This window comes from Gopherus flavomarginatus, chromosome 3 (genome assembly GCF_025201925.1).
Source record: "Gopherus flavomarginatus isolate rGopFla2 chromosome 3, rGopFla2.mat.asm, whole genome shotgun sequence".
Taxonomy (NCBI): Eukaryota; Metazoa; Chordata; order Testudines; family Testudinidae; genus Gopherus; species Gopherus flavomarginatus.
In genome coordinates, this window is record NC_066619.1 from 52,494,327 (window position 1) to 52,508,619 (window position 14,293).

Here is a 14,293-nt window from a genome sequence, read left to right on the forward strand (position 1 = left end):
GAGGGCCTCTGAAACAATGGGTCTCCAAGAAGCTGCCTCTCCTTCGGATGGCCCTGGGCATTTGAATGGATATTCAAGAACACTGATCATAGAACACTGCATTTTCATTGACTGGAACATTTTTAAATGTACCAGACTGAGAGCTTTTGGTGGAGATACATGGTCAATAAAAGAATTTAAATCAGATTATTTTAAATCAGAGAGTGCTCATGCTATTACTATGAACTCACACAGTGTAAAAAGACAAAGAGCAGGAATTCATTCTTTCTCTTGGCATAAAACTAACTTTCCCAGTATACAGTTTAAGTTGCAGAAGTAGTCACAGAATATATACCTCTTCCCAAAAGATTTGGTAGGCTAATGTAAGTGAATGAAACATTAAAGCAGGAAACACTATACACTATAATCAAGGTTAAAGGGGATAGTTATTAATTATATGAGAAGTTTAACTCAATCTTCTTAATTATACATGTTCAGCACCTCACATGGTAAGCACTACTCCACTCAGGATGTTAAAGGTGATCTATGGCTGAAACACAGTTAAAATATTTAGGGTCTAATTCTGCTGTCAGTTACAAGAGTGAAAATTCCATTGAAGTCCATGAGGGTGGTATCTCTGTACCTGAGAGAAAAATGTGACGCTTAGTTCGTCAGTAGAACCTTTTGATCACAACTTTCCAGAGAAGTCTTTCCATTAGAAGGCAAAATGGAAAAGTCTGTAGTTGGGAAGAGGACTCTTGAGACTGGCTTTGTGCGGGAAGTCAAGGACCTCTTAGGTCTCTTCCATGTGGCAATGTTTATGCACATCTCTTATCAATCTTAAATCTTGTCCTTAGGTGAATGTGGGTTTAGAAGGCCCGATATTCAGCACTATGAGTATACAAATGTGTGCTTATTCTGAATGTACAATTGCCAATAGTTACTGCAATTACACCACTTCTGCAATCTTGCTGACAATTACCCAGCTGTATGTGCAATTGTGATAATTGCAAACTTCGCTACAAGGATTGCATCAAGTGGCACATACAGTCTGCCAGGCTGGACTTAACGACATGGGAGGATATGGCCCATGACAGGTGAGCTTGGCACTCCACTACAAAGGGAACAGAACGAGTAACAGAATATTATCGTGCCACCTTGGCCAACAGTAGGAGGGAATGTATACACCAACTTGGCCTGGCACATCTCCTGAATCCTACATGTGGAAACTGATTTCTAGTTATAGTCATACTCACATACAAGCAACAGTCATTATTATTATTATACAGCTCTGAAAACAGGGCCCATTCCATATATCCTGCTTTCTAAGAATTCACTATCACAACTCAGAACTTACAAGATGTCAGTGTTCCAAGGGTTAATCTTTTTTTTTTTTAACCTAGCTACATCCAAAAGTATATTTTTGTCCCGGCTCAGTGCACTAGTGGTGCAGTGGGCCAGATTCTTATAATGCAGTAGCAAATTTGCTTTCTATATTTTTTTAAAATGGGAGTGAATCAGAACAAGAACAATGCCTTTTAAAAAAATAAACAATTGAAGAGTTAATGGATGTTTCCCATCGTTAATATCAACTGCAAACAGTTGGCACTTACAGTGCAAGCGTTTAGGCTTAAGAAATCTTAGTTCCCTGGCTAAGAAACAGTTAAAGAAGAAGTGAAAGATTTTTTAAGCCTTGCACTATCCTGTGGATTCACTAAACATAGTTTGCAAATATAAAATTCCTCTTTTATGCCTTTCTGCTACATGGATAATTTTTGTAACTAGCTGAGGAACATATGAAAAGAAAAGAAAGAAATTGAAAGAGAGTTTGCACCTATCAAAAATTCACACAGCAACTATAATTGAATGTATTCCTCATTCAAAAAGGAATAAACAATGGCTCGTAGTATTCATTTTAACCAGGGGCAAAGGTCTTTGGGCCTTAAGTTTCTGACCTGTTTTCTAGTTTATAGGGTCAAAAGTAACTACAGTTTATTTTAGACTTTGTGAAATTGATCTTTGCCTTCCAGCAAATGGGCAAGTTAAGCCCAAGCACTGTTGGCAAATTTCTAGTATGAATTCTGTGCCTGTAGGGAAATCATTGAACCACTATCTCAGATTTTATATGCCTTGGTTAATCTCTGTTAAATAGAAAAGAAAAAGAGGACTCTAAACTGATAAGGCTTGATAATTACTATACCGGGTTCTACCTGGCAGTCTCTTCAAATTGTATGTCATCCACTGACGCTGTCACACAGGATACACCAGCATGTTTTTCAGCTTCAAAGATAGAGAGAGAAGATGCAAAAGTTACTACACTAGATACACTGCTGCATAGCAGCACCCAAGCCCATGCTCCCTATGCCAAGGGACTGTGAGAGGTGGTTGTATAGGAGTCACTGTGGAAGCACTTTATCACTGAAGGATTCCCCTATGGACATGCTATATCACTCAAGAGGGAATTTTCAGGTGGTAGGATCTACTGGCTTTATAGCCACTTAGAGCTGCCAGAAGCAGCAAAAAGCAGCTGGAGGAAGGTGGCCCTGGTATTGTAAAAAGGAAAACTTAAGGGATTTAAATCACATTTTTATTTAAGCTGTTTTTCCTTCTTGTTTGGCTTAACATCCTGGTGCCCCTGAGGCACTTTTTCCCCTTTAAAGCAATTCTTCAAGCAGCAATCAATTAAAATAAGCTCCACTTGCTTTTCTTCTGAAGATAAATAAGCTCTACCCATGCACTAGCTGCTATGACCGTGTGGGTGCAGATATGTCACAGTCTTGAGTTTTCTTTTTGATTTTAAGAAACCAAATCTGCAGTGGCAAAAATTCCATTGAAATTCACTGTCACTCAGAGGGCCTGCACAGGTCCCTATGCATTACTTAAACGAAGTGTTATTGGCTTAGTGAGTCCTCTGTGCAGGGATGAATTTAATCCTAAATGCTTGTGATTTTTGTCTGGGTCAGGATTCAAGAACTAGGTTCGTTGTATATTACTGCTTGAAGGACATCATTCTCCTATCACCCCTGCTCCAACCTACCGATTCCCTCCCTCAAAAAAGTGTATGTTGGTATACAGCTATAGCTCATGGTAATATCAAGACAAGTACATGATAAACCTATGTAATCATGTGACCTTATACTTTTAACATTTGTTCTTCCTTACTTTATTCTCACAACCGTTTGTTGTTTTCATTTGTGTGAGTTTTGTTTGATATTTAAATAATAACAGATTTGTCTGTGAACTTCTGGTTTGTAAAATCAAAAATAATAATATTAACATTAATGAGGAAGGCTAGTTTGAGAAGGAAAACAACTCCTTTGCTCTTACAGCATTAGAACTTGAAATCTATCTCCATTATATAAATTAATAAATTGTGTGTGTGTTAGGATTACTTCTCTGATATTAATGAACGGTATTCCAGTAAGAGTCACTAATAGGGACAACAAAGAGGGGAGAAAAGTTAATATAGGGGCAAATCCTCATCTGATGTAAATTAACATATCATATGATAAATTATATCAGTTGAGGCCCTGACAATTCAAAGTAGGAAGTTAATCTAACAGCTCTTCTTAGATTAGGCTTTTGCCTGTTAAAATAAGTAGTACTTGATACACCAGGTTTAAGGGTAGAATACATAGCTCTGAATGACTATTTTTTTTAGAAGAAATAAAAAGCACGTTTATGAATAGCAAACAGTTGCAGACCTAGAGCTGCATACCTTCAGAGTACTATGCAGGACAAATTCTCCAGCACCCTCACATCTTTCTATATATGAATAGTAGATTATATAAAGCTGTTAAATCACTAATTGTTGCAAATATCTACACAGTGGTAATACTACAGTATATGGAGATGCTGTTCAGACATAAGATATCTGCTAATCTCCTCAACGCTTATTATGGACTATTTGCTAATATATGCAATACAACCTGTAAATGAAGTTCATGGACAGCAGAGATGGCGAAGAGTTGAATTTGCTTAAGATTTTAAATGTAGTATTATCAATTTAGCTAAGTTTTCAAACTGCAAACATGCATGGGTATATTGTATATACATACATATTCTGTATACTGTAGTTTGATTATGGGCAACTCTATTCCAAATGGAAATCAATGCATTTAAAATTGTAAAGACAGAAACAGAACCTTCTTATCTCAGTTTTCATTCTGTCTGTTTCCACTTGTTAATCCCCTTTTTCTACTTAAATTGGACGACTTCATTTTTCTGTAATACTCTTGACAATTCTAACCTATCTATGGCATTTCTAAAGGCAGTACTTATATTATATGTAGGCAGAGTTCCCGGCAAATGGGTTTTCTCTGTCTCTCAGTTTTGACTGTACTCCACTAGTGCTTTTGTCTCCTTTCTTCCCATTTTTTCTCTTGTCTATTTCCTTCATCCTTTTCTCTCTACTGTTGCTGTCTTCTCTTCACCTTTTCCAGAATCCTCTACCGACTCAGGGCTGCCCAGAGCGGGTTCGGGCCCTGGTGAAAAAAAAAAATTTGCTCCCATTCCCCCGCAAGGGCAGACTGGCTAAACAGGGCTGACTAAGCTGGGCAAGCTGGGCCCTCAGCCCCCTTCTGGACCACTGAGCCCCAGTAATTTGTACCGGTTTCCCCCCACATCATTGACCCTGTACCTGTTCATCACATTGTAATCCTCCTCTCCTTCCCCTTTTCTCTCTAATCTATATGTCCTTTTCCCCAAGTTGTTACTTTCCTTTCTTTTGATCACATGATTTTCCATCTCTTGTTACTGCTCTATGACATCAAACAGTTTAATTTTAAGGGATAATGAAATCCGTAGGGGTTATTTTAGTTGAATAATAATCCACTCCTAACTGCTGACATGAGTGAATCTTTCTACAGGACCTCTTTCAGTAGTCTGTAGTGGGTTGACATTTCTTGTAAGCCTTTCTGGCATTACATTGCCACTTCAGTCACAAGGTGCACAAGATTGCCTATTAAAGAGGGAGGGCAAGAGAGGGTTTCATATGTTGGCTGGAGCCACCCTTGAAAAAGAGAGAATTGGCAGATCTGGAACATATCCACCAGGATTTAGCAAATTATGTACAAGGGCAGTAAACTGATATCACACAATTAAAAGAAAACAAAAATACCTGTAAACATAGTATCTATAATGAGCTCTTTACTGTGTGAAATAGCATTCTACAGTAAGTGGTAGAACCCCAGTGCTTGGGACTTTCAAATGTGAAGAGGACAAAACACTATCAAATGGACTGATGGGAAAACCTGACATGATCTAAACCTCTATTCCACTTCTCATTCTAAGGTTTAATCGAGCAATTTTCATTCTGCTCCTTTCCCATAATACAAGAAACAGTGGGACATTGTGAAATTAAGAGGCTACAATTTAAAAAATTGGTCAGAAGAAATATTTTTTTCCACGCAAATTACAATTCACTTGTGGAATATATGGCTCCAGGGAATTGCTGAGATGAAGAGTTTGGCACGAATTTTAAAAGAATTAGATATGTATATGAACAACCAGAACTTTTGCAGCTGAAATATCGAGTTCATATAGTTAACAATGGCTCTCAGTGCTCATGAGCCAGGTCCAAAAATGTTCACTTGATTGTAAATTTAGGAATTGTCTCTGTCCCTTCCACTAATATAGCTGTGTATAACTGGCCTAATGCAACATATCCCCACTGCCACACACACCTTCTGAACCATCAAGTGTAGGCCACCCACTGCCAGAGGCAAGATATTGAAGAGGATGAACTAGCTCCCAGCACAGCAACTCCAAGGATAAGTGGCTAACGGATCCAAAGGATGGGCTCCTTCCCTCACGGCAACAACAACGCTCTCCAGCCCCACGGCTGGGCGCTCCAGCCTGAGCCACTACGTCTGGGAGGCGGAGGAGGCTGCAGCCTGGCTGGACAACGGGCTCCCAGGAAGCCAAGCCGGCTCCTATTGCTGGTTTAACAAGAGCCCCCGGCAGGCCACGCCCTTAGCGGGGCTCTCAGCTCCCAGGCGGGGCCAAGCCCAGCAGACACTGGAGTCCGCATCTCTGATGAGTCTCGCTGGGCTGGCGGGACCGCGCGCGAGTGGTTAGAAGAGGGAGGCGCTAGAAGTCAGGACTCCTGGGTCCCTTGCCTGCTGCTCCCTCGATTTGCCTTGGGAAGGTCTCGTCTCCCTCCGTGCCTCAGTTTCCCCCCTGCCGCCCCTGTTCAGCCCGGTGTCCGGCTCAGCGCCTCCCCCCGGGAGCTGGCTGCTGGCGGGCCGCTAGAGGGCTGAGCGCGCGGTACGCCGGCCCCTGACCTGCCAGGCAGGCGGTGGTGTCGATCCACTTGAGGAGCTGGCCGGCGCTGAGCTCCCCGCGGTGCGCGGCGTAGATGGGCTGGCACATGAGCACCTGGCCGCTGCTCTGCCCCTCGGCAGGCTCCATGGCTCCGCCGGGGCGGCTGCTCCCTCCCGGGCTTCCCGCCGCAGGCAGACAGCGCCGGCAGAGCCCGGCTTCCTCCTCCTCTTCCCGGCGCCGCTCGCACAGGGACCGTCCAGTCCCGTGCTCCGGGCGAGCTGCTCCCGCGGTGCTGAGACTCAAAGGGCAGCCGGTGCCCTGCGCTTTGCTCTCAGCTCAGCCGCCTGCTCCCTCGCCCCGCCACTGCCGGGGAAAGTACTTCAACCCCAGGCGCAGGCTGCCCGCCCTGAGCCGCCTCCGAGCAGCCGGCGGGAGGGAGGCGGTAGGTGCATCTCAGCTGCTCATGCAAGGATGGGGAGTGGGGTGGGGCATGGCTGGAAAAGGCTGAGCCTTCAGCAGATCCCCAGGGAAGCGCGCTGCGTGATTGTCAGTGGCATTGTGGAGTCATCGGGGGTAGGTCTCGGAAAACATCACACTCCCAAAGAGCGAACAGTGTTAGGAAGCGTTAGGAAAGGAGTAGATAATATGACAGCAAATATCCTAATGCCACTATATAAACCCATGGTAGCCCACACCTCCAATACAGTTCTGATTGCCTCATCTCAGAAAGATACATTAGAATTAGAAAAACTGCAGAGAAGGGCAACAAAAATGATTAGGGGTATGGAACAGCTTCCATTGGAGGAGAGATTAAAAAGACTGGGCCTGTTCAACTTAGAAAAGGGAAAATTAAGGGGGATATGAGAGGTTTTTAGAATTATAAAACAATGTGGAGAATAGATAGTGCATAAGGAAGTGTTATTTATCCCTTCACATAACCAAAGAACCAGGGGTCACCCAATGAAATTAATAGGCAGCAGGTTTAAAACAAACATTAAAAGATCCTTCACACAATGCATAGTCAGCCTGTCAGCTGGTTGCCAGGGGATGCTGTGAAGGCCAAAAGTATAACTGGGATCCAAAGATATAGATAAATTCACGGAGGACAGAGCCATCCATGGCTATTACCCAAGATGGTCAGGGACACAACCCCATGCTGCGGGTGCCCCTAATCTCCAACTGCCAAAAGCACTTGGCATGGGCCACCGGCAGAAACAGGCTACTGGGCTAGACAGACCATTGATCTGACCCAGTGTGACTATTCTTACATTCTTATACAATATGCAGTGGTTGCCACTAAAAAGTCAACATCTGCTGACCCACTGCACCCTAGTCTAAGTATGGAGGGAAACATTGGCTTGATGGAGTATGTCAGCATGAGGATAAAAGACCCAAGACATGGAGTTAGCTGACTCCAACCTTGCAGGTCCCAGAGCTCAGGCTCCAGCTCCAGACCAAACATCTACACAGTAATTTTTCAGCCCAAGAGCCTGACCTAGGCGAGCCCAAATCAGCTGACCCAGGCTAGCCACAGTACTTTTATCTCTGTGTAGACATACCATAGATACCAAGCTGTGGTTGAGGAGTCTTACTACAAAGCAGTTAAGATGTTCTCTGTCTAACTTTAAACTAAATAACAATGGATCAAATTTTGGATAATGAGAGACGGAAATCATTAGATCAGTGCAGACTGGAGACACTTTGAATGGGATTAGTGATCATTTTCCTGTTAGATTAATAGCATTTAGCACTTTTCATTTGGAGAGCTCAAAGTGCTCCTTACAAAAGAGGACAAGTATCATTATCCTTACTGGACATCAGAGGAAAGTGAGGCACAGACAGGTTAAAGCTTGCCAAGGTGAACAGCAAGTCAATAGTAAATCTAGGCAAGGATTCCAGCTATCGTGACATCCAGACCAGTTCCCTATTCACTGAACTTCATTGCCACTCAGACTGTTTATACTTACAGCATTGTCTGGCGCTAAATACACTTTAGCAGGTGTGTTACTGCTGAAATATTTATAATCTGACAATTTTTTGAACTCACACTCAGATTCTTATTGTCACAGACTGACAGCACCACCAATGGGTGTTGTAAATGTAAGTGCCCCTTATCACTGTGAATGTTGATGTTTTTTCTTTTGCCGTCTGCCTCAGCAGTAATGACCTGTAGGTCAAGCATCTCTTGGCAGTTAATAACTGGCTGAAGGTTTTGCAGAGGACCCATCCCAGGAAATGCCCACCTCAGATGTCATTCCTCCTATTCTAAACCATTAATACATAAACACAGTAAAGAAACAGTAAAGTAATTGCCTTTGCATGGGTCATAGAGTCCTAAGTTCAACTGCATGTTGCCATGGATACGGTGTTTGGGTTGCAGATCTTATTTATTACGTATTACAATATCGCTTAAAGGCTTAAGCATATGAGGTGGCAAGGGTGGGAGCTTGGAGGTGCTTGTTGAAGAGGCAGAACTAATTGACGGAGAAGATTGGCATTGCTGGCAGAGTGAAGGCAGCGGTATATGACGTGCTGAGATAACAGAGTGGACAAGCAGGGAAGGGCTAAATTGTGAAGGGCCTGAAAGAGAAGCTTGTACCTGATGCAATGTTAATTTTTCCCCAGCATTTAAAAACCAGCACAGGCACCAGTAAAAAAAGAGGATTTCATTTGCAGTGTTTTATGAAGTTTGAGAATTGTTATATCCTTTAATTTTTAAGACCTAGCAACATCCTTTTCTTCGTTATTCCTTACCATGAGCTTTGCTTGCTTATTAAAAACATACATTAATGAATTTACGCACAAAAATGCATTTAAATGATGTTGAGGATCCAACTTTAACCCACAAGAGAAGGAATTACTGAGTTTTTAGGCTGATAAACCATCTTTGAACAGGCCTCACCGTCATAGTTTTGCAGTGCTATAGAGATTCTCTTCCTTCATATTTGTTACCATCAGTACATTATAGCATGATTGGGGGGGGCGTTGTTTGTTTGTTTGTTTGTTTTTGGTCAAACAACTCTTATAGCATCACATCACACTATATACACCTCAGAGGAAATGGATGCTGAACTCCACTTCACTTACTTCTATTCTCTGTTGCTTCAGAATGAAGCTTGTTCTGAATTCTCCTACCCTTTTGGATCTGTGAAGCAAATAAAAGTCCAGAACAGGGTGGCATAGCTTTAGCCTTTGCTACCCGATGAACTGCATATAAACTATATGCAGCTGGTATTTCTTTTCCTTCCTTGTCTGCTCAGTCTCAGTCCAGATGATACGAAGTCAAGCATCTAGACTTTCAAGACATGGATATAAGATCTCAAAATGGAGTTTCATCAGAGTGAATAGAACATTTGGATTTTTTTAAAAAACTTTTTATTTAGGCAAAGTTACAAAAAAAAAAAGGTTAACATGCTACATTGTACATTGCTTATTCAGGATCAGGTGACTAGTCAAAGAACCTAGCTAAAGATTCTGGGCTTGCTGGCTGAACACCTCTTCTCCTTTACGTACACTAAAAAGGAGGAAATATCTAAATATCTATCCTCTTTTTGGCACTTCTCTTGTGTATGTATTTGGGGCAAAAGGCTTTCCATTACAAGGACAGTCCATATTTTACTAAACTACAAATCCATAGGAGGAAAACTCACATTTTTCCAATAATGTGCAGCAATAAAGAAATTCATTTGTCATTCTGTTGAAAATTTAGATCCTTTCCTGGAGCATTAAGTAAGCAGGGCAGGGGATCTCTAGGAAGCCAGCATTTTGTCATAAGATTAATCTCTTTAATTGTTTCCTCCTCAAACCATCTAATTTCTGGATACAAATCGCCACATGTACAAGTATTTTCCCCTTTCCCAGCAACCCCTCTAACAGCGTGCTTACATAGTAGCAAAAATATGATGGATCTTAATTATAGTCTAAGAACATAAGAACGGCCATACTGGGTCAGCTCAAGGGTCCATCTAGCCCAGTATCCTGTCTTCCAACAGTGGCCAATGACAGGTGCCCCAGAGGGAATGAACAGAACAGGTAATCATCAAGTGATCCATCCCCTGTCGCCTAGTCCCAGCTTCCAGCAAACAGAGGCTAGGGACACCATCCCTGCCCATCCTGGCTAATAGTCATTGATGGATCTATACTCCATGAACTTATCTAGTTCTTTTTTTTTTTCTAATGCCATCTATACAGTAATTTATTTAAAAAATTGTATGAGCCACACAAATTGAAGATGTATGTTCCCTCTTCCTTATAGAGACCCACTAGATCCATTTCTTTGTCTAACTCCCTCTCCCATCTTTTCATCTGGGTTGTTATCAACATTTTTTTCAATCCAATTGTATATATCTTAGAAATTATACCTTTTGTTCCAGCTTTCTAGACCTAGACCAAAAGTGGTTAAAGGCTAGATAGAGCTGCCTTGAACCCAGATCTCAAGAAAATGTTTGACTTTGTAAATATTGAAAACACAGGATTTTTATATTACTTATATTATTTCATATCTCTTGGTATGATTTCCAATCAGGACGCTGGAACAACTGCAGAATTGAGCACTTTTGGCTCTTGCCCACAATGAATAGTCACATTGATATTTCCTAGGAATAAATGCCTGATTATTAATGAAAGTAGCAAAGGGAGAGGGCCTCAGTGACAGGAATTTTTAAAAAAGGGTTCAAAATTGGTCTGGATGAATGGGTGATTTTTTATTTTTGGCGGCCTAAATTTTCTATGGGTATGATACAGGGTTGTCTATTATTCCCTCCATTGTTTGCTTTGGTAATGGAAGCATTTGCAGTAATATGAGAAACAGGCCTTTGGTAAAAGATACCTGTGATACTTCCCGGGCACCTCACTACTATCTGCCCTCAGAGTGAGGAAGCCTTGGCTATAGAGGTCAGGTCCCCAACCCCACTGGTCATAGGTAACACAAGCAAGGCCTTCCAGGCCTATGCAGGCCACACACTCTCTCTCTCTCTGTAGGTTAGTGATAGGCACAATCCAACTCCCGAGCTGGTGGTAGTGAAGTGCTTGATAACCCTGAGTACCCCAAGAAGCATCACAGCATCACAATGCCTTCTGGATTAGAACACAAAATAGCACACACACATCTTTTTATGGCAAATTACTCTCCAATGTGGAATAGTAAAAGACTTGGGGAAATGAAACAAGTATGAAATTTCTTGCCTGGGTAGAGTAGCCTTGGTAAAGATGAATGTTCTCCCAAAGTTATTATTGTTTGAATGAATCCTTGTTGGGATAATTTAAGCGATAACTTATCTTTTGCCTGACTCTATCTAAAATCTGTAAAATAGTTTCCAAATTTACTGAGTCATCCTTCTTATTCAAGGTTTCACCAAGATTATTATTTGTTCTCTCACTGGTGTTGTTCACCAACATTTAATTTGGCCCTGCTGATCAAAGATTTGGTCCATAATGTATCTGTTGTCTGCTGTGAGATTACAAGCTGCAAAGCTGTTGGACAAAGCAATGTAAAGTCTAAAACTGCTCACATATAGCCCTTCCAGAATTCCCTGTAGTAGTACATGTGCTGGGTAAGCAACGGGGAGAACTCTTTTATTCTGTGTAGAAGGGCCTTGAAAAAAAACTAGAACAGATAACTTCTCTAGTCACTGCTGAGGTAAGGGAAGGCTTTTAGTTTAAGAACACATCTCATAACTCTGTATCCTCTAGTTTTTAGGAAGGAGAGTCATTGGAGAGAGGCCAGGATCTGTAAGAAGTATGAGTTGCACTTCAAGAAGGGGCATAGCTCTACTGGATCCCCATCAACAGTGCAGATAGCTGCCATCACTTTGGGCATAGCAGTGAAATATGGTAAATAGTTGACTACCCAACTAGAATGAGAACATCTACATGGAAGAGTTAATCCACATCAACTCAAGTTTCTCCAGTGCAAAAATGCCCAGGTACACATGACACAATTTATTACAGCACACTAACACCAGATTTATCATGAGCTCTGGAATCCTTTTCCAAAGTGTATTAAGATAGCTGTGAACTGAGTTATTTTGATCTACTGTTCATGTGCACACAATGCTGAAGTGCTCTACTTTGACAGTCCTTCATCTGCTATCTCAGGCTTTGTCTGTTACTGACCTGTTTCCCTGTGTGCTCTCCACTGCTTGGGGTCAAGTTGACCTGAGGTTCCCGTCCCTGTTTCAAAACTGGCATGTGGCCAGAATTTGCTCATTTGCTCCTGGATTTGAGTATATCAGCATTGCTCTGATATAACTCCAGAAGCTTTATAATGCGTCTCAAACAGCCACTTGGACCTGGCTGAGCCCTGGATCCAGGGCTGGCACTTCCATTTAGGTGGCCTAGGCAATTGCCTAGGGCGCCAGGATTATTGGTGGGCGGCATTTTGCCGGAGGGGGCGGCAGGCGGCTCCGGTGGAGTTGCCGCAGTCATGGCTGTGGACGGTTGGCTGCTCTCGTGGCTCCAGTGGACCTCCCGCAGGCACGACTGTGGCACCTCCACCGGAGCCGCGGGACCAGCGCGTGGGGTGGCGAAATTGCCGTGTGCCTAGGGCGCTAAAACCCCTAGCGCCGGTCCTGCCTGGACCTCATTGCCATCTGGGGAGAAGCATCAGTGTAGCAACCTTTAGGGGCCAGCCACTGAAAGAAAGATGTCTTTGAGGACATTGAATCCTGTGGCACCTTATAGACTATATTCACCCACGAAAGCTCATGCTCCAAAACATCTGTTAGTCTATAAGGTGCCACAGGATTCTTTGCCGCTTTTACAGATCCAGACTAACACGGCTACTCCTCTGATATTTGAGGACATTGCAAAGCAGATGTCCATGAGGAGTCCCAACCAAGGCACTGACTAGCGCTGGATCGAGTAAACAGGTCAGGAGAATGTACATTAAAACAAGGGATGCCAGGAAACAGTCCAGCCATGGAAATATGACCTGTCCATTTTTTTGAGAAGCCGGACAGGAGTTTAAGCAGTGACACCACTACTGAATCCAAGGAGGTTATGGAATCCACTGCTGCCCCACAAGGACAAACAGCAAGAGTCATCAGAGGAGGAACACAAGGAGGGCAAATACCCATTAAAAATGCTATAATTGCCTCTCTGGAATATGAGGGTTATTTTTCTCTGTTCCCCCAGCCATGGCACCTACAATGGCCAGATCCCCAAGAACAGAGTCTTTCCCAATGGCCAAGTGGCTGGCTAACTTGAAGAGGAAGAAGCAGAGAACTCAGGGGAAAATCTTTGCAGACTTCTCCCCAAAACTGAAAACAACTTAGAGTTGGGGGTTGTATTTGATGTCAGAGAGCAAAAAATACAGGGAGCTATCCAAAGAGAGCACTGAAGTGGCCAGAGAAAGCACCATGGTGCCAGAGATAGCATTGCCATGGCAAAAACCACTGTGGAGAAAGATAGGGAGATGCAGAAGCAACTCATGGAGGCAATAAGAAGCAGAATGCTCTGCTACAGCGCATGCTGCTATCAGGGGCACAGACAATCCAGTGCTCTCAACACAGCGTACTGGGAACACCAGCATATGTTCCCCACTGTACCCTGGCAGCCTTGCTTCCAAAGGCCAATTCACTCCCTGGCTCCTGGGAGCCCTGCTGACGTCAACTAGCCCCTCCTCTGCCCTCTAACTGACAGCTCAGTTCTGTAGTTCAACTCAGCCTCTTCTCCTTCCCCCTACCTCTCTCAGTTCTTGTTGCTCCATTCCCACTTAGCCCTTTTGGATACTTATGTCTCTGAGTGGCAATTCAATACGGCTGTGCCAATGTCAGTCACCCAGTAGGCCTCCACACTTTCCTATTCCCCTGGTCTGGATTACATAAAACCTGACACTTTTACTTGCTCACATATTACCTCTGCTTTTTGTTCCTGGATTCTGGGCAATAGACCTTTTTCCCAGGCAGAAAGGTGCATGCTAGTTGATTGGACCTACTAGTGACACCATTAATAACGCTCTACTGTCACTGTTAGTTAAATAAGCAAGTACTTCTTCACACAATGCAAAGTTAACCTGTGGAACTTGTTGCCAGGGGTTATTGTGAAGTCC

At 42.9% G+C, this 14,293-nt stretch overlaps 1 protein-coding gene across 1 annotated transcript in view; it reads right to left on the reverse strand.

Moving 5' to 3' along the window:
* The window catches only part of ACOT12 (acyl-CoA thioesterase 12), a 40,399-nt gene extending 34,009 nt beyond the window's left edge, over positions 1-6,390 (reverse strand). Inside the window, exons 1-2 of the mRNA XM_050946136.1 lie at positions 6,264-6,390; positions 2,190-2,259 (exon numbers count right to left, since the gene is read on the reverse strand). Of these exons, the coding sequence (XP_050802093.1) occupies positions 2,190-2,259; positions 6,264-6,390 (197 nt within the window). The remainder of the gene's footprint in view (positions 1-2,189; positions 2,260-6,263) is intronic.
* Between the last annotated feature and the right edge of the window lie 7,903 nt (positions 6,391-14,293).